The following is a 17,958-nucleotide window of genomic DNA, read 5'->3' on the forward strand; positions in this document are numbered from 1 at the left end:
TGGCCGATTAGCAAACGTAGGTCCGAATCAATAGAGTAAATTGTCAAGACTCAAGAAGGTGATGGAGATTCTTAACAGGAAACTCTTTTTACAATTTGTATAGGAAATGTCCAACTTGGTGAATTACATACTGAAAAAGCTGAGAGAAGATCAAGTCCAGATGGCTGATTATGCCCTTAAGTCAGCAGGTGAGTAAAGAAACGTTAAGCTCGGTGTAAAAAGTCAGGACTTCAGAACGATCTCCGTTCACTAGCGTCTGTGAAGAGGACCACAGAGAAAGCCTGCCTGCCACAGCAAGTTTGCGTAAGCATCACAAACTTCATTGCATTTTGTCTTCTACATACAAAAATGACTGCTAATGACTGGTCTCAATGCACCATTAGTGATTAAGTGATAGTGTCTCAACTCTATGTAATGTCCTTTTTAAAAAAAAAATTTTTTTTTAAATACTGGTCTGCCCTGGGTCTTTGCTGCTGTGCCAAGTTTTCTCCAGTTGCAGTGGGTGGGGACTACTCTCTGTTGTGGTGCACGGGCTTCTCATTCCGTTGGCTTATCTTGTTGAGCACAGGCCTGCGGGCTTCCGTAGTAGGAGCACGTGCGCTTCGGAATTGCAGCACGTGGGCTCGTAGTTGCGGTGCACAGGCTTAGCTGCTCCGTGACTTGCGAACCTGGACCCCCTGCCTTTGAAGTGCAGAGTCTTAGCCGCTGGACTGTCAGGGAAGTCCCTGATGGGGTTTTAATACATGTAGATGTGACAAGTCTTGAGGGAAGGTCAATGGGTGAGGTTAAACTCTATGGTTATAAAATTTTGAATTTTACACATATTGGTAAGATATTAACTGTAAACTGACTTTGAAAAGTTAGTTATGTGTATTAATATTGCCAGAGCAATCACTAAAAAGAACACAAAGTATGTAGAGGGAACCTACCTCAACGTAGTAAAGGCGTCTATGACAAGTCCACAGCTAACAGCGTCCTCAGTGTGAAAAGCTGAACGCTTTTCCTCTAAGATCGGAATCTGGACACGATGCCTGCTCTCACCACTTTTGTACTTTTGTTCAGCATCGTATTGGAAATCCAGGACATAGCAATCAGAGAGGAAAAGAAGTAAAAGGCATCCAAATGGGAGAAAAAGAAGTAAAACTATCATGATAGTAAAACTATCATGATAGTAAAACTATCGTGTCAATTTGCAGATGACACGATACCATGTATAGCCATCAAGACTCTGCCAAATAATTATTACTTACATAGAGATTTACATAGAGAATCATCAAAACTCTATTAGAATAAGTGACATTAGTAAGTTCAACTGTGTATATTTCATTTTTAAATGCTCATGATCAGAAATTGGGAAAAGAAAATTTAAAAACAGTCCTATTCACAATGACAGTGCAAGACACGTAATTCTTGGGTGTAAATTTAATAAAATTTTCATAGGATCTGTGTGCTAAAAACTGGACAGACGAACAAACAAAACCCACAAATAGAAGAAATAACAGAAGACCTAAATGCTGGACAGATCTTCCATGTTTGTCGATTAAAAGTTTCAATATTTTTAAGATGGCAATTCTCTGACTAGTTTGGTGATTCAATACAATCCTGATCAAAATCCCAGCATGACTGTTTGTAGACGTCTACGAACTGTCTCTAAAATAGCTGAAGCAGTTTTGAAAGAAGAACAAATTTGGAGGACTCCCTGATGTTAAGCTACAATATTATAAAGCTGCGGTAATGAGAGTTTGAAATCAATGGAACATAATAGGAAGTCCAGAAATAATCCCACACTAATTAACTTTTGACAGTAGGGAAAAAGCAAGTTGATGGTGCTCAAAGAGTTGGACATATAGTTCCAAAAGGAAAAGAATGGGTAATTTGGGCTTCATCCAAATTTAAAACTTCTGCTTGGCGAGAAGATATTGAAAAGAATGAAAAGACAAGTCATGGGCTGGGAGGCAGTATTACAAACCAAATTGTTGACAAAGGCCTTTCATCCAGAATTTGTAAACACTCTCAAACTTCACTATTGCAAAGCCTGCCTTCTCAGAAAAAGCACTGGTGATTTGACAGTCATTCATACTTGTGTTTTTTTAATGCTGTGTTTTGATACCCAGATGGAATTTAAGGAAGTGATTTGCATTTTATTTCTTAAAACACCTTTTATTTCTAAAGTGAAGTAATTTGAAGGGATAATATTTGATGAGTATATTTTTTATTTCTTTGATTAAAATTAAAGCTCAATGAATCTGAAGAAAGGCCATTATAAATACAACTTGTTAGTATATTTATGACACAGTTGGTTTTTCTGCTTTTGTTTTTGAGTGAATCAGGTTTATTTATCACAAAAGCTGTTAAAATGTGGGGATCCATGTTTCTTTTGGTAATAAACACAATCCACCTAATAGTTCCATGTCTAAATCAGTGGCTCCAGATTTCATTTTTTTATCATAATGTCAGTTCCAGAAATTTTGTGAAACCACAGAACAAACATGATTTTCTCAAAGTGACAAGATTTCAGTGGTAATTAAAGCTGAAAATCATACTTCTACCACCAATTTCCTGGTATGAGTTTTACCTCATTTGTGAGTTGCCCAGTAATAGTTTTCCAGCAACATTAAAATCTAAATGGTGTTTTGAATTGTGTGATTTTTTTTAATTTAAAAAATTATTTTATCTTATCAGGAGCCTCTGTTGTTGAAGCTGGGACCTCAGAAAGTTACAAAAATAATAAAGCAAAACTGTACTGGCATGGGATCGGCTTCTTAAATTATGAAATGCCTCCAGACATCATTCTCCAGGTAAGAGTTAAATTAAAAATAACCTGTTTATATTTTAGGATCTTGTTCCTATTATTTATCATGAAAATATTAATGTCTGAAAGAGATGCAGCTCTGAACTTGTCAGAGAACCTGAAACCATCTCCTTGTATTTTTATAGTTATCAAAATACATGGGCAGAAAATGCATTTTTATACTCATCAAAATACATTATTTCTTATTTTATGGGCAGAAAACTATGATTAGCTACTTGATTACTATTTTAAGATCAGTGAACTAGACTATGTACTTCTCAAATAGGACATATACATTCCATATCTTCTCTTAAAGCTGATTCTGTAGTCTTCCTTTTGCACCAAAAACTTCAGTCACTTGACAAATATTTGTTGAAGGTGAGTGACCCCTGAGTGCAAGTACTGTGCTTTGTGCTGTTCAGGTCACCACATTTTTATAAAGCCCAATTTTAACAGCAGAAATTTCCAAGTAATATTTTCATTAACATTTCAGTTCAATTCAAAAGGCCCTTGATACCAACTGACAGGAGAGTGTTTAACCATAATTACACACCTGAATTTATTTCTAATTTAGAAATACCTTCAGGAGCAAACCTATAAATCTCAGTCCAGAGTACAGTCTAGATCTAGAAAATGGTGGACATCATTTTTCTTCCTTAGTACCAGTGCCAGGATCACTGTCACCACCATTATCATCTCTATTATCTCTATTATCATCATCACCACCATCACAACCACCATCGCCACCATCATCACCAACCACCACCATCATCATCATCACCCATCACCTACCATCACCACCAGCACCAGCACCACCAGCACCACCATCACAACCACCATCATCACCATCACCACCATCATCACCAACCACCACCACCATCACCACCACCATCATCACAACCCCATCATCATCCTCACCCATCACCACCACCATCACCACTATTATCACCACTATCACCTACCATCACCACCATCACCAGCACCACCACCACCACCATCACATTAACCATCATCACCGTCACCTGCCGTCACTGTCACCTCTCTCTTCGTTACCACAACCAGCACTATCTTCTCCAGTGCTATCACCACTCATACCAACCGGCTGCATCTAGCAGCTTACAGTCTTAATTAGAGCAACAAAAGAAGACACACATGAAATAAAGGTTCTGATTGACATCAGCACACCTGTGGGACTCTGGCAGCTTTGCTGTTTGATATGTCTCACACAGTGCCTTCATATTATAGGCATAAGCAAGATCTATAGTCAGTAGTGATTAGCTGGCCAACCTTGTAGGAGTGGAAATATATAAGCAAGTCAGGGATTGATGCAGTGCTTTCTTTCCAGCCGGACGTCCACCCTGGGAAGTGCTGGGCCTTTCCAGGCTCCCAGGGTCATGCCCTAATCAAGCTTGCCAGGAAGATCATACCAACTGCTGTTACCATGGAGCACATCTCAGAGAAGGTGTCCCCCTCAGGAAACATCTCCAGCGCACCCAAGGAATTTTCTGTCTATGTGAGAAGCTGTCTAAATCTTCCTTCAGAAGGGGTTATAGGAGGTGATCAGCTAGGAACTGGGAGCTGGGGTCTCATCTGAGCTGTGCAGCTAAACATTTCTGTGTATTACTTCCAGTATCTCAGCTTTGTCATCTGCAAAGTGAGAGGGTTGGACCAGATGATTACTACTACTTAATGCTATTTTAAAAAATTTTATCCAAGTTCAGTCAGTCAGTTCAGTTGCTCAGTCATGTCCGACTCTTTGCGACCCCATGAATCGCAGCATGCCAGGCCTCCCTGTCCATCACCAACTCCCGGAGTTCACTCAGACTCACATCCATTGAGTTAGTGATGCCATCCAGCCATCTCATCCTCTGTCATCCCCTTCTCCTCTTGCCCCCAATCCCTCCCAGCATCAGAGTCTTTTCCAATGAGTCAACTCTTCGCATGAGGTGGCCAAAGTACTGGAGTTTCAGCTTTAGCATCATTCCTTCCAAAGAAATCCCAGGGCTGATCTCTTTCAGAATGGACTGGTTGGATGTCCTTGCAGTCCAAGGACTCTCAAGAGTCTTCTCCAACACCACAGTTCAAAAGCATCAATTCTTTGGCACTCAGCCCGCTTCACAGTCCAACTCTCACATCCATACATGACCACAGGAAAAATCATAGCCTTGACTAGACGGACCTTTGTTGGCAAAGTAATGTCTCTGCTTTTGAATATGCTATCTAAGTTGGTCATAACTTTCCTTCCAAGGAGTAAGCGTCTTTTAATTACATGGCTGCAGTCACCATCTGCAGTGATTTTGGAGCCCAGAAAAATAAAGTCTGACACTGTTTCCACTGTTTCGCCATCTATTTCCCATGAAGTGATGGGACTGGATGCCATGATCTTCATTTTCCGAATGTTGAGCTTTAAGCCAACTTTTTCACTCTCCTCTTTCACTTTCATCAAGAGGCTTTTGAGTTCCTCTTCACTTTCTGCCATAAGGGTGGTGTCATCTGCATATCTGAGGTTATTGATATTTCTCCCGGCAATCTTGATTCCAGCTTGTGTTTCTTCTAGTCCAGCGTTTCTCATGATGTACTCTGCATAGAAGTTAAATAATCAGGGTGATAATATACAGCCTTGATGAACTCCTTTTCCTATTTGGAACCAGTCTGTTGTTCCATGTCCAGTTCTAACTGTTGCTTCCTGACCTGCATACAGATTTCTCAAGAGGCAGATCAGGTGGTCTGGTATTCCCATCTCTTTCAGAATTTATACAGTTTATTGTGATCCACACAGTCAAAGGCTTTGACATAGTCAATAAAGCAGAAATAGATCCAAGTTATATGTGTACAATTCCCATAGATGAAAATGAAACAAGATTTTCCCTTGTCTCACTTCTCCCACCAATTTTTACTCCCTGGAAGCTTTCACTTGCCAGAGTTTGGGCTGCTTGTGTGGTTACTCCCTTCATATTTGCTATTACTGTTATTCCTTGATTTTTCAGTTTTGATTGTTACAATTGACTTCCTTGAATGGAAAATGGAGATTAGTTCTCTTCCATGCCTCTCCCAATTCTCCCAAAATGTTTATGTCTTAACTTAAAAGAAAAAAAAAAAAACAAGTTTATTGAGATATAATTCAGACATCAGCAATTCAGTCAGGTAAAGTGTACACTTGGTAACTTTTGGTATATTCACAGAGTTGCATAACCATGATCATGATCAATTTTAGAGTGTTTTTACTATTCTCCAGAGAAACCCTGCACCCCTTAGCTGTCACTTCTCATCCCCCACCTCACTGCCCCAGCCACTGACAACCACTAGTCTCTCTTGTATCTATAGATTTGACTCTTTCAAATGTTGTCATTGTTGTTTAGTCACGAAGTCATGTCTGACCATTTGCAGCCCTTTGGACTACAGCCTGCCAGGCTTCTCTATCCATGGGATTTTCCTGGCAAGAATACTGCTCAAGTACGGGTTGCCATTTCCTTCTCCAGAGGATCTTCCCAATCCAGGGATAGATCCCATGTCGTCTGCTTAGCAGGCGGATTCTTTACCACTGAGCCACTTGGGAAGCCCTATTTTGGATAGTTCCTATAAAATGGAATCATATTGTATGTGAATGGTTTTTGTGAATGGCTTGTTTCACTCAGCATAATGTTTTCAAGGTCTATGTAGGCTAAAATGTGTCAATATTTCATTTTTAATTGCTGAATGATATTTTACTATATGGATAGTAAAATATCCATTTTTATTTATCCATTCAGCAGTTGCTGGACATCTTAGTGGATCCCACTCTTTTAACTGTTATGAACAATGAACAATGCTGCTGTGAGGCGCTGGGTACAAAGCTTTCTGTGGACCTGAGTTTTCATTTCTCTTGGGTTTGTGCCTCGGAGCAGAGTTTCTAGATCACATGATAAATCTGTGTTTCATGTGTGAGACACTGGCAGATGGTATATCTCAGCTTCAGTACACATCCAATGTGTTCATTGTGAGTCTGTGAACAGTATTGTTCTTAGCTGAGTCATACAATGCCCTTGAATACATTTTCTTTTTTTAAAACCTTTTAATTTTGTATTGGGGTATAGCCTATTAATAATGTGATAGTTTCAAGTGACCAGCAAAGGGACTCAGCTGTACATATACACATATCCATTCTCCCGAAACTCCCCTCCCAACCAGGCTGCCACATCACTGAGCAGAGTTCTTTCTCTGTGCTCTACAGCAGATCCTTGTTGGTTATCCACTTTAAATGTATCAGTGTGTACGTAGCCATCCCAAACTCCATAACTATCCCTTCCCTGCATCCTTCCCAGGGATCGCACCCATGTCCCCTGCATTGCAACGCAGACTCTTCACCACTAGACCACCAGGGAAGTTCCTTTATTTTTTAAAGATATCCCTCGGGAGCAGTCTGCTCACATCTCTTCCCACCTGGTGCCTGGTCAGGCCTGCTGCACAGCTGTTATCAGGGGATTTCAGCTCCACTCTCTGAGGATTTGACTTGTTTTAAATCTGTTGTTTTAAAAATGTTTTTAATGTTTCTTCTTTGGTTTTCTGTTTTACTGTTTGGAATATCTAATCTATTTATATTTTAAACCTAATTTTGAATATTTAAATTCTGCTGTTATGATTATTCTGATTTTTTTTTTTTTTTGCAAATGCTCCCTTTTCTAGAATCTAAATATCTTCCTTCATGGTTGCAATACTTCCCTCCAACGTCTGAAGATATGAGCAGATGTAGATTTGTTCCATGTTTTCAGCTCCTTCACATACTCCCAAGTACCTCCCTTGCTATTTATAATATGGGCTCCATCTTCCTTGCTAAGTGCTTTCCTCGTGTGTTTGGTGATGCTTGTCTGTCTCATTTAAGAGCTGAACAGTCAAAAGCTGGCTTTTTCTGCACACATTATGGGCAAGCTGACAGCAAGCTTCACAGCTCGATGGTCTGGTTGGAGACCCCAGAGTGTGGTTTCTAGAAGGTTGACCCCAGGAATCCTACAACCTTGTGCCCAGGGGTTTTCAGCTCCGCCCACACCCTGGGTGTGGCAGTGCACAGCCCATCATTCATGATAGGATCTACCTTCCCCTGTTATTTCTGCAGGATGCCCTTGAGGTCAGTTGTCCTGGAGGTGGGAAGAAAACGACAGTTCTTTTCTGCACCAGGACAGGAGTGATGGCTAGGCTCTAAATGCTCCTTAAAAAGTCCATCAGAGGAACTTCCCTGGTAGTATAGCAGATGGGAGTCTGCCTGCCAATGCAGGGGACACGGGTTCAATCCCTGGTCTGGGAAGATTCCACTTGCCAAGGGCAACTAAAGCCCACACACCACAGGTACTGAGCCTGCGCACTGCAACTACTGAAGCCTGTGTGCCTGGAGCCTGTGCCCTGCAACAAGAGGCGCCACCGCTGTGAGAAGCCCATGCGCAGAAACTAAAGAGTGGGTCCCGCTCACCGCAACTAGAGAAAGCTCGCACACAGCGAAGACCCGGTGCGATGAAAACTTAATCGCTTTTTAAGAAGATCATCAGCCCACCCTCAAATGAGGGGACTCCCAGCTTCATGCTTGGCCTTCACACCGTGGCCCCACCTCTGGCCCTAAACTCGGAGTCAGCACCAGCTCCAGCGTGCTGCTGGTTGCCCCCTGCAGCCAGCACGACTTGAGTTTCCTCTAGGCCAGTGCGCCATTTGGCCGTCTCCAGACGCTTTTCTCTTCGGGTCTGCGCCCGTGTTTCCCTCAGAGGTTTATGCCTTACTCCGTCCCCTCAGGGTCCCTCTCTGAAGGGGGCTCAGCGTTAAACACGGCGCTTACCTGCCTTGTGTGTCGTTGGAACACCTTTAGATGCTGTGGCTCTCGAGTTGTAAAACAGATTGCCATCCTTTGATGCGAGCCTGCTGGCACTCACAGTCGGTGTCTACAGACACTTGTAGTTGAGTTATACTGGATTGGAGCAGGTCAAACCTGTCTCAGAAAAGTGCACACAGTTGCTCATTAGAGAGGAATTATGAGTGAATCCTTCAGGCAAGAATCCTTTAAGGAATTGACCATATTTAAAGAGTGAAAAAAAAATCCTTTTAGTAAGACAAAATACTTCTCACTGTTTTTCTCAATATTAGCACATTTATGAACCAAGTGAAATTAAAACAGGATCATAAAGAAGGTTTGAAATAAAACTAGCATATCTCTCTGAACAGGCTAAAGGAACTATATGAGATGATTATATATATGTCAAATATGAAATATGTATGTTTATATATGTCATTGTATAGATGAAAAGTATATATAATTGTGGGGCATTATTTAATCATGATGTATCCAGTTCTTTTAGTTATCCATTTATTTCTGGCTGCGCTGGGTCTTCCCTGCTGCGTGTGGGCTTTCTGTAGTTGCAATAAGCAGGAGCTACTCTGTTGCGGACAGTGGGGTCTGGGCTCTGGGCTTCAGTAGCTGTGCGCACAGGCTTAGTAGCTGCAGCTCGTGAGCTCCGGAGCGAGGGCCCAGTACTTGTGGCCCACAGGCTTCGTTGCCCTGTGGTGTGTGGGGTCTTCTCGGATCAGGAGTCCAACCTGCATCCCCTGCATTGGCAGGCAGAGATTCTTAACCACTGGATAACCAGGGAAGTCCCAATTCTTTTACAAAATTGACTCATATTTTAAATATTATGATTTTCATTACAAAATGATTGAACTCATGAAACTTTATTTTTTGTTGAGGTGCTGCAATTCAAAGACTCTAACCATAAACTTTAGATTTGCAAGATAATGTCCACCAGTGTGCTCTCTCTCTCCTCATAAATCTTCAGCTTTAAAGGGTAGAGAAGAAAGGTCAAAAGCACAAGGGAAATTGCACACACATATCAACAAAAGCTTACTTTTTGGATGGAGCTATCTGTGTGATCAAAGTTCAGCAAACTGGTGAAGTTTAACGCGTTTTGGGTCGATGTTGGGGCTCATTTTTTGGTTTATTTTACCCAAAGCGTAGTAAATACAGTTAGGAGGTCAAAGTCAATGCTGACATGTGCTGTCATCTGTCTCTTCATCCCGTCTGTCTGTCTCTCTCCATCTTAGTCTGTTCAGCCCTTTGATTAGGCTGGTTCTTGCCTCACAATCCTCCCCCCTTCCATACCCAGTGCTGACATGCAGCGCAGCAGTGTGTCCCTGGTGGACACCAAAGATGTCTGGGGAATTGTTACTTAAACAGACAATTGACTCCGTTTATTTTAACAGAACACACATTCATTACAACCTCCCTGTCTGTTGCTTTCTTTATAGGGCGTCTTGAAACAATGTGAAGGAGAAGAAATTTTTCTAGGTCAGTTTGTATATAACAAAACAGGGACCACCGTCCAAACATTTGCACTCCAGGTAATGAGAGCCTTGGGAGAAGGTGCGGTATCCATGGCTCCATCCCCAGGAGGGATTTGTGGGGTTGCTTGATGTAAAGTGGTGTGTGAGAATGACTGTGACAGAAGTGTGAGATAAGCAAGCCTTGTCTGAATTCCAGTTCTTAGCTCCAATCATGTTCATAAGTTTTAAAGCAAAAAAACAGGCAAATATAATACAAAAGTTGTTTCCGAGACAAATTTTTTTTATTATTTGCTATTACTTTTATACACACACACACACACATACACACATACTCTTCCTCAGTCCTTATTTGTCAGATTCCCTTGATAATATTTAATCTGACAGTCACTGTCTTCTTCCTTGGATAGAGGGGGTGGGGATGATGGTACAAAAGAAGATGATTGGAGGCAGAGAGGAACTTAGAGAGAATAGATATTTCATACCAGATAAGAAAAACTTCTTAGCCTAACTCAAAGGGGAAGGAATACCAGTTGGTAACTTATAAATCCCTAAAAGTCAGTAAGGCATAAGAAATGTAATTCACTAGTTCTCATTAGTCACAGGAACTAGTGAAAAGATGTAAAAGGCACCTCAAGCTGTGTAAACACAAGTGTGTTACGCCTCTTGGCCAGTGGCGAGAAAATCTAAGCGGAAAGCAATGTATGTGTCAGAAATGAATGCCCTTACCGAGTTCCACAGTCAACTGTACATCCACGTCGCTCCCTGCCCCTCCCTGGGGCAGCCAGTCAGGACCACCGTGGAGGCAGGAGAAGGCGGAGAGGGCCCCGGTGTGCAGACCACCGTGCTATCTGCCTTCCCCGTGTCTGCCTTTTTATCAGCTCTTTCCTGACGGTAGACCAGGATGTCATCCGTTAGACTGGTGCTTGAAAGTACTTGAGTTAAGAAGGAAAGAAAGTGTTCTAATTTTTTTCATTTATATCAGCATTACTTGAGATTCTTTGAGATAGTTCATTTGATAAGACATTAATTTTAATCTTTTCTATTTTTTCAGCATGAAGTTCCTGAATTCTTGTTATGTGTGAAACTTAAAATTCTCAGCAATTGGGGACACCCAAACTATACTTGTTTATATAGATTCAGGGTTCATGGCACCCCAAAAGATGACAGCTAGAAGAACTGGTGCAGGCAGCCATGATCACAAGTCCAAAATAGTCAGGTACTTCAATTCCCTTTGATTATATCACATCCATAGGAATCAAAAATCAGAAGTGGGAGAGAAACCTTAAAGTGGTTCTTACCTGCAGTAAAAAGTGAATGAATTTTACTATTAAGAATATGAAAATAAATTCAGTCTCTGCATTAGTGTGGCTTCTGAGGATGAATCATGTTGTTGAAGCACTGAAAAATGAGTTTGCATTTAGAAGAAGATGGTAATTCTCAACACTCTTTCTCGTAATAGCATATTTGCTTTCATTTATTAATTCATCCACACCAGGCATGGATATCTGCTGTTACCACTATTACTTAACACTGATCTGGACACACTCTGTAATTAGAGAAGCTAAAGAAATTAGAGGTAAAATTTAAGAAGGCCAACCATAATTCATTTGCAGATGACTTGATGAATTCCTTCAAAAGCAATAAAATCAATGAAAAAATACATTATAAACAAAGATGGATACAAAATTATCATATATAAATCAAAATAAAAAATATAAACCACAACCAGTAAGAGGATATAATTTACAAAAGCCTCAATGGAAATTTTAAAAAAATCAAATGAAAGAATTAAACTGTATGAAGACCCAATAAAACAGCAGTGGATAATGAAAAGACCTAAAAAAATGGAAAGATTATCCTGCCTGTGGATACAAAAACTTAGCTGTCAAGAAGTCGATTCTGTCTAAACTGATCTACAAATTCAGTTAAATCGTAAATTAAAACCCAGAAAAAAAAAAATTCTGATATTTTGGCCATATGTGAGGGCTTGTGGACTGCCTCAAATAGTGACAAGATTTCAGAGGCCTGTTTAATATCTTTATTGTTTGAGGTTAGAAGCCACCTTTCTTTCCAGATTGCCCAGTGAACCTGCCCCACGGAGGATGCATAGTGGGAGCCCGAGTATATATCAGCCAGGAGCTGATTTCTGCCTTCTGAGCTGAGGTCCCTGGGGGCAGGGCTTTTGCTTTAATAATCCCTTTAAGTATTGCCACTGCATACCCAGGGGCTTCCCTGGTAGCTCAGCTGGTGAAGAATAAGCCTGCAATGCAGGAGATCACAGTTCGATCCCTGGGTTGGAACGATCCCCTGGAGGAGGACATGAGTTTGAATTAACGCCCCAAGGCTTATACCCTATCTCTCATGTATATACAGTTTGAAATGCTTTTTAAAGTCTGGGAGTGCCAAAGCTGGGGTTGAGAGTAACTTTATTAACATTTTTATTGTTTCACAGACCGGTTTGGCACTCTTTAGTCCCAAACAGGGGTTCAAGGTCACGTCCCTTCAGTGCCCCGCTAGAGGGGTTTTCGCTGTGAGCCCGTAGTTTAGGATCTAAATCCGACAGAACCCTGCCATTTCCAGAAACCCTCTCAGTTGGCTGTGGGTCTCGCTGCAGCTGCTGCTAAGTCGCTTCAGTCTGACTCTGCGAGCCCACAGATGTTCCCAATTCTGCAATTGCTTACTTCCTATGAGGCCAAAGACCCCCGCTGTCCTTGAGAGAGAGCAAAGCCTAGATACTTGCTCTTTGCATATCTGGGCCTTTTTCTGGGAGGCCTTATATCCACAATTGGCCAAACAGTTCAGAGTCCTGATGGTATTTTGTACACATGTGTCACCTGTAGGACTCGCTGTGAGCAAGTCATGCACATATCGGAGTAAGAGTCCTTCATCCAATCTTAAATTTCTAAAGACTGTAGCTGGCATCTCCCCAAACAAGGTAGGGGAATTCCTAAATCCTTGAGGCAGGACTGTCCAACAATACTGTCGGATTACTTGTGTTTCTGGGTCCTGCTATTCAAAAGTAAATAGATGGCTGTGATTTTTCTGTAATTGGAATGTGTAAGAAAGCATCTTTTAAGTACAGGACTGAGAACCAGCCATATTCTCCTGGAATAGTTGTAAGCAGGGTACATAGGGCTTCCCTTGTAGCTCATTCGGTAAAGAATCTGTCTGCAGTGCAGGAGATCTGGGTTCGATTCCTGGGTCGGGAAGATCCCCTGAAGAATAAAATGGCAACCCACTTCCGTATTCTTGCCTGGAGAATCCCATGGACAGAGGAGCCTGGCAGGCTACAGTCCATGGGGTCACAAGAGTCAGACATGACTTAGTGACTAGACCACCATGGATTAGGTCCCACAGGGTATAAGACTTCATTAACAGCCCTCAAGTCCTGGACAGACTGATACTCTGTCGAGTCTGGCTTCTTAACCAGGAGGATTGCTGTTGCTGCTAAGTCGCTTCAGTCGTGTCCGACTCTGTGCGACCCCATAGATGGCAGCCCACCAGGCTCCCCCGTCCCTGGGATTCTCCAGGCAAGAACACTGGAGTGGGTTGCCATTTGTTATATGCAGACCTGCAAGGTTTAATCAGTCCTATTTTCAAAAACTTTTCTAGAGTTGGCTGTATTCCCTTTTGGGCTTCTTGTCTCAGAGGATATTATTTTAGATTAGGTGTCCCAGAATCCCTTTTTGATGGGATTTGTATTGGTCTTGCTTTTTTGGCCTTCCCCAGAGTGCTATCAGTAGGTGAAGAATCTGCGTGCAATGCAGGAGACACAGGAAATGCAAGTTCAATATATGAGTTGGGAAGATCTCCTAGAGAAGAAAATGGCAACCCACTCCAGTATTTTTGCCTGAAAATCCCATGGAGAGAGGAGCCTAAAAGGGGTCTAAAAGGGTCACAAAGACTCAGAAACAACTGAGAGACCAAGCACACACACAGACAGTGCTGTCAGCCCACACTTCTGGCCTTAACTTTTCACAGACCTCGGTGGGGAAGAACTCTGTCTCCTCCTCTGGGGTTTTCATGAGCATCATTTGTAGGCTCAGCACATGCTCCAGTGGGACCCTAGTGTCAAACTGTTCTTGGTGGAAAAAGTTACTTGAGCATTTAATTTACAAAGGAGATCTCATCCCCAAGGCGGGGCTAGGGCGCTCTGACACATAAGAAGTTGTGTTTCAGGCTGAGATCCCCTAGTTGGCATTATAGAGGTAGTTAAAATGAATGGTTTACTACTTGTCCAGAACTCCCAAGACTGGGATACACTGGGATGTTTTCTGTGCCACCGTGGTGTTCACTGCAGAATATGTGGCACCCGTATCTGTTAGAAAGCCCATCGATTTATTCCCCACTGGCAGAGTCACCCGGGGCTCCTGTGGCAAAATTAGAATCAGATGCCTCAAGCCTAAGGGAGCCGGTGGGACTTTTCATTCATTATCAGAATATTCCCCTCTTTCTACCATATGAGAGGCTCCTGTCCCCCTGATATACTTTAGCGCCATCATTTTTCCAGTGCCCATCCTCCTTGCAGTAAGCACACTGTTTCCTCCCCCAGTGGTGGTGGCTTACCTCATTTAGGTTATTCGGCTTCTGGGAATCCAGTACTGCTGCCAGAAAAGCTGCCTTCTGGTTTTCCATCTTTCTTGCTTCTGCCTCTTGTTCCCTATGGTTGAATACTCTAAAAGCAACATCTACTAATTGAGAAGGCTCATTCTAAATACATCATCTAATTTTTGTAATTTTCTTCTTATGTCTGAGGCACTTTGCCCAATAAAGGTCATATTTATCATCCTTACATTCTCAGGGGCCTCAGGGTCTGTATCCAACACCATGCACCTCTTGATATGATGCAATGAGAAGGTCAGATCATTGCTTTTGTCCTATTTCCACTAAAAACATCGCTTGAAACTCATCTTGAAGAATCGTGTAGCTTATCAGTTGTGCTTTTGTTTTTGCTTCCTTCTCTACCTCTCCTGATCTTATATTTACACAGTAGTGCCTATAAGTTTGATAAATCCTTTCCAGAAACTCTGATGGATCTTCATTTGGTTTTTGTTTTACCTTCTGGATTTTGTTTAAGCTCCTTTGTTCAGGTATCCCCTTTTCAGATCAGATCAGTCGCTCAGTCGTGTCCGACTCTTTGGGAGCCCATGAATTGCAGCACGCAAGGCCTCCCTGTCCATCACCAACTCCCGGAGTTCACTCAGACTCACGTCCATCGAGTCAGTGATGCCATCCAGCCATCTCATCCTCTGTCGTCCCCTTCTCCTCTTGCCCCCAATCCCTCCCAGCATCAGAGTCTTTCCAGTGAGTCAACTCTTCACATGAGGTGGCCAAAGTACTGGAGTTTCAGCTTTAGCATCATTCCTTCCAAAGAAATCCCAGGACTGATCTCCTTGCAGTCCAAGGGACTCTCAAGAGTCTTCTCCAACACCACAGTTCAAAAGCATTCAATTCTTCGGCTCTCTGCCTTACTCACAGTCAACTCTCACATCCATACATGACCACAGGAAGAACCATAGCCTTGACTAGATGAACCTTTGTTGGCAAAGTAATGGCTCTGCTTTGGAATATGCTATCTAGGTTGGTCATAACTTTCCTTCCAAGGAGTAAGCGTCTTTTAATTTCATGGCTGCAGTCACCATCTGTAGTGATTTGGAGCCCAGAAAAATAAAGTCTGACACTGTTTCCACTGTTTCCCCATCTATTTCCCCATGAAGTGATGGGACCCGGATGCCATGATCTTCATTTTCTGAATGTTGAGCTTTAAGCCAACTTTTTTCACTCTCCACTTTCACTTTCATCAAGAGGCTTTTGAGTTCCTCTTCACTTTCTGCCATAAGGGTGGTGTCATCTGCATATGTGAGGTTATTGATATTTCTCCCGGCAATCTTGATTCCAGCTTGTGTTTCTTCTAGTCCAGCGTTTCTCATGATGTACTCTACATATAAGTTAAATAAACAGGGTGACAATATACAGCCTTGATGTACTCCTTTTCCTATTTGGAACCAGTCTGTTGTTCCATGTCCAGTTCTAACTGTTGCTTCCTGACCTGTGTACAAATTTCTCAAGAGGCAGATCAGGTGGTCTGGTATTCCCATCTCTTTCAGAATTTCCCACAGTTTATTGTGATCCACAGTCAAAGGCTTTGGCATAGTCAATAAAGCAGAAATAGATGTTTTTCTGGAACTCTCTTGCTTTTTCGATGATCCAACGGATGTTGGCAATTTGATCTCTGGTTCCTCTGGCCTTTTCTAAAACCAGCTTGAACATCAGGAAGTTCACGGTTCACATATCGCTGAAGCCTGGGTTGCAGAATTTTGAGCATTACTTTACTAGCATGTGAGATGAGTGCAATTGTGCGGTAGTTTGAGCATTCTTTGGCATTGCCTTTATTTGGGATTGGAATGAAAACTGACCTTTTCCAGTCCTGTGGCCTCTGCTGAGTTTTCCAAATTTGCTGGCATATTGAGTACAGCACTTTTCACAGCAGCATCTTTCAGGATTTGGAAATAGCTCAACTGGAATTCCATCACCTCACTAGCTTTGTTCATAGTGATGCTTTCTAAGGCCCACTTGACTTCACATTCCCAGGATGTCTGGCTCTAGGTCAGTGATCCACACCATCGTGAATTATTCTGGGTCGTGAAGACTTTTTTGTACAGGTCTTCTGTGTATTCTTGCCACCTCTTCTTAATATCTTCTGCTTCTGTTAGGTCCCTACCATTTCTGTCCTTTATCGAGCCCATCTTTGCATGAAATGTTCCTTTGGTATCTCTGATTTTCTTTGAAGAGATCCCTAGTCTTTCCCATTCTGTTGTTTTCCTCTATTTTCTTTGCATTGATCGCTGAAGAAGGCTTTTTCTTATCTCTTCTTTGCCTATTCTTTGGAACTCTGCATTCAGATGCTTATATCTTTCCTTTTCTCCTCTGCTTTTCACTTCTCTTCTTTTCCCAGCTATTGTTAAGGCCTCCCCAGACAGCCATTTTGCTTTTTTTGCATTTCTTTTCTATGGGAATGGTCTTGATTCCCTGTCTCCTGTACAATGTCATGAACCTCATTCCATAGTTCATCAGGCACTCTATCTATCAGATCTAGGCCCTTAAATCTATTTCTCCACTTGCACTGTATAAGGGATTTGATTTAGGTCATACCTGAATGGTCCTAGTGGTTTTCCCTACTTTTCTTCAATTTAAGTCTGAATTTGGCAATAAGGAGTTCATTGGTCTGAGCCACAGTCAGCTCCTGGTCCTTGTTTTTGCTGACTCTATAGAGCTTCTCCATCTTTGGCTGCAAAGAATATAATCAATCTGATTTCGGCTGTTGACCATCTGGTGATGTCCATGTATAGAGTCTTCTCTTGTGTTGTCGGAAGAGGGCTGTTTGTTATGACCAGTGCATTTTCTTGGCAAAACTCTATTAGTCTTTGCCCTGCTTCCTTCCGTATTCCAAGGGCCAAATTTGCCTGTTACTCCAGGTGTTTCTTGACTTCCTACTTTTGCATTCCAATCCCCTATAATGAAAAGGGACATCTTTTTTGGGTGTTAGTTCTAAAAGATCTTGTAGGTTTTCTTAGGAACAGTTCAACTTCAAGCTTTTTCAGTGTTACTGGTTGGGGCATAGACTGGATTACTGTGATACTGAATGGTTTGCCTTTGGAAACGAACAGAGATCATCTGTCATTTTTGAGATTTTGGCATCCCCTTTTGAAGGACCCGTTAAGATACAATCTCCTGCAGTGTTCTAAAAAGTGGCATGCCTCCGTTATTAGGATCCCATTAAAGGCTCCACAATCGGAGAAGGCAATGGCACCCCACTCCAGTCCTCTTGCCTGGAAAATCCGTGGGTGGAGGAGGGCTGGTAGGCTGCAGTCCAT

At 42.1% G+C, this 17,958-nt stretch overlaps 1 protein-coding gene across 5 annotated transcripts in view; it reads left to right on the plus strand.

Moving 5' to 3' along the window:
• The window catches only part of SUN3 (Sad1 and UNC84 domain containing 3), a 64,083-nt gene that overhangs the window by 35,234 nt on the left and 10,891 nt on the right, over positions 1-17,958 (plus strand). For 3 of the 5 annotated variants that reach the window (XM_024990785.2, XM_059885671.1, NM_001076084.2), the window contains 5 exon segments: positions 104-188; positions 2,683-2,798; positions 4,137-4,304; positions 10,049-10,141; positions 11,136-11,446. In XM_024990785.2, coding sequence (XP_024846553.1) covers positions 104-188; positions 2,683-2,798; positions 4,137-4,304; positions 10,049-10,141; positions 11,136-11,255 — 582 coding nt within the window. In that variant the 3' untranslated portion in view covers positions 11,256-11,446. 5 annotated transcript variants of the gene reach the window in all.

Source organism: Bos taurus, chromosome 4 (assembly GCF_002263795.3).
Source record: "Bos taurus isolate L1 Dominette 01449 registration number 42190680 breed Hereford chromosome 4, ARS-UCD2.0, whole genome shotgun sequence".
Taxonomy (NCBI): domain Eukaryota; kingdom Metazoa; phylum Chordata; class Mammalia; order Artiodactyla; family Bovidae; genus Bos; species Bos taurus.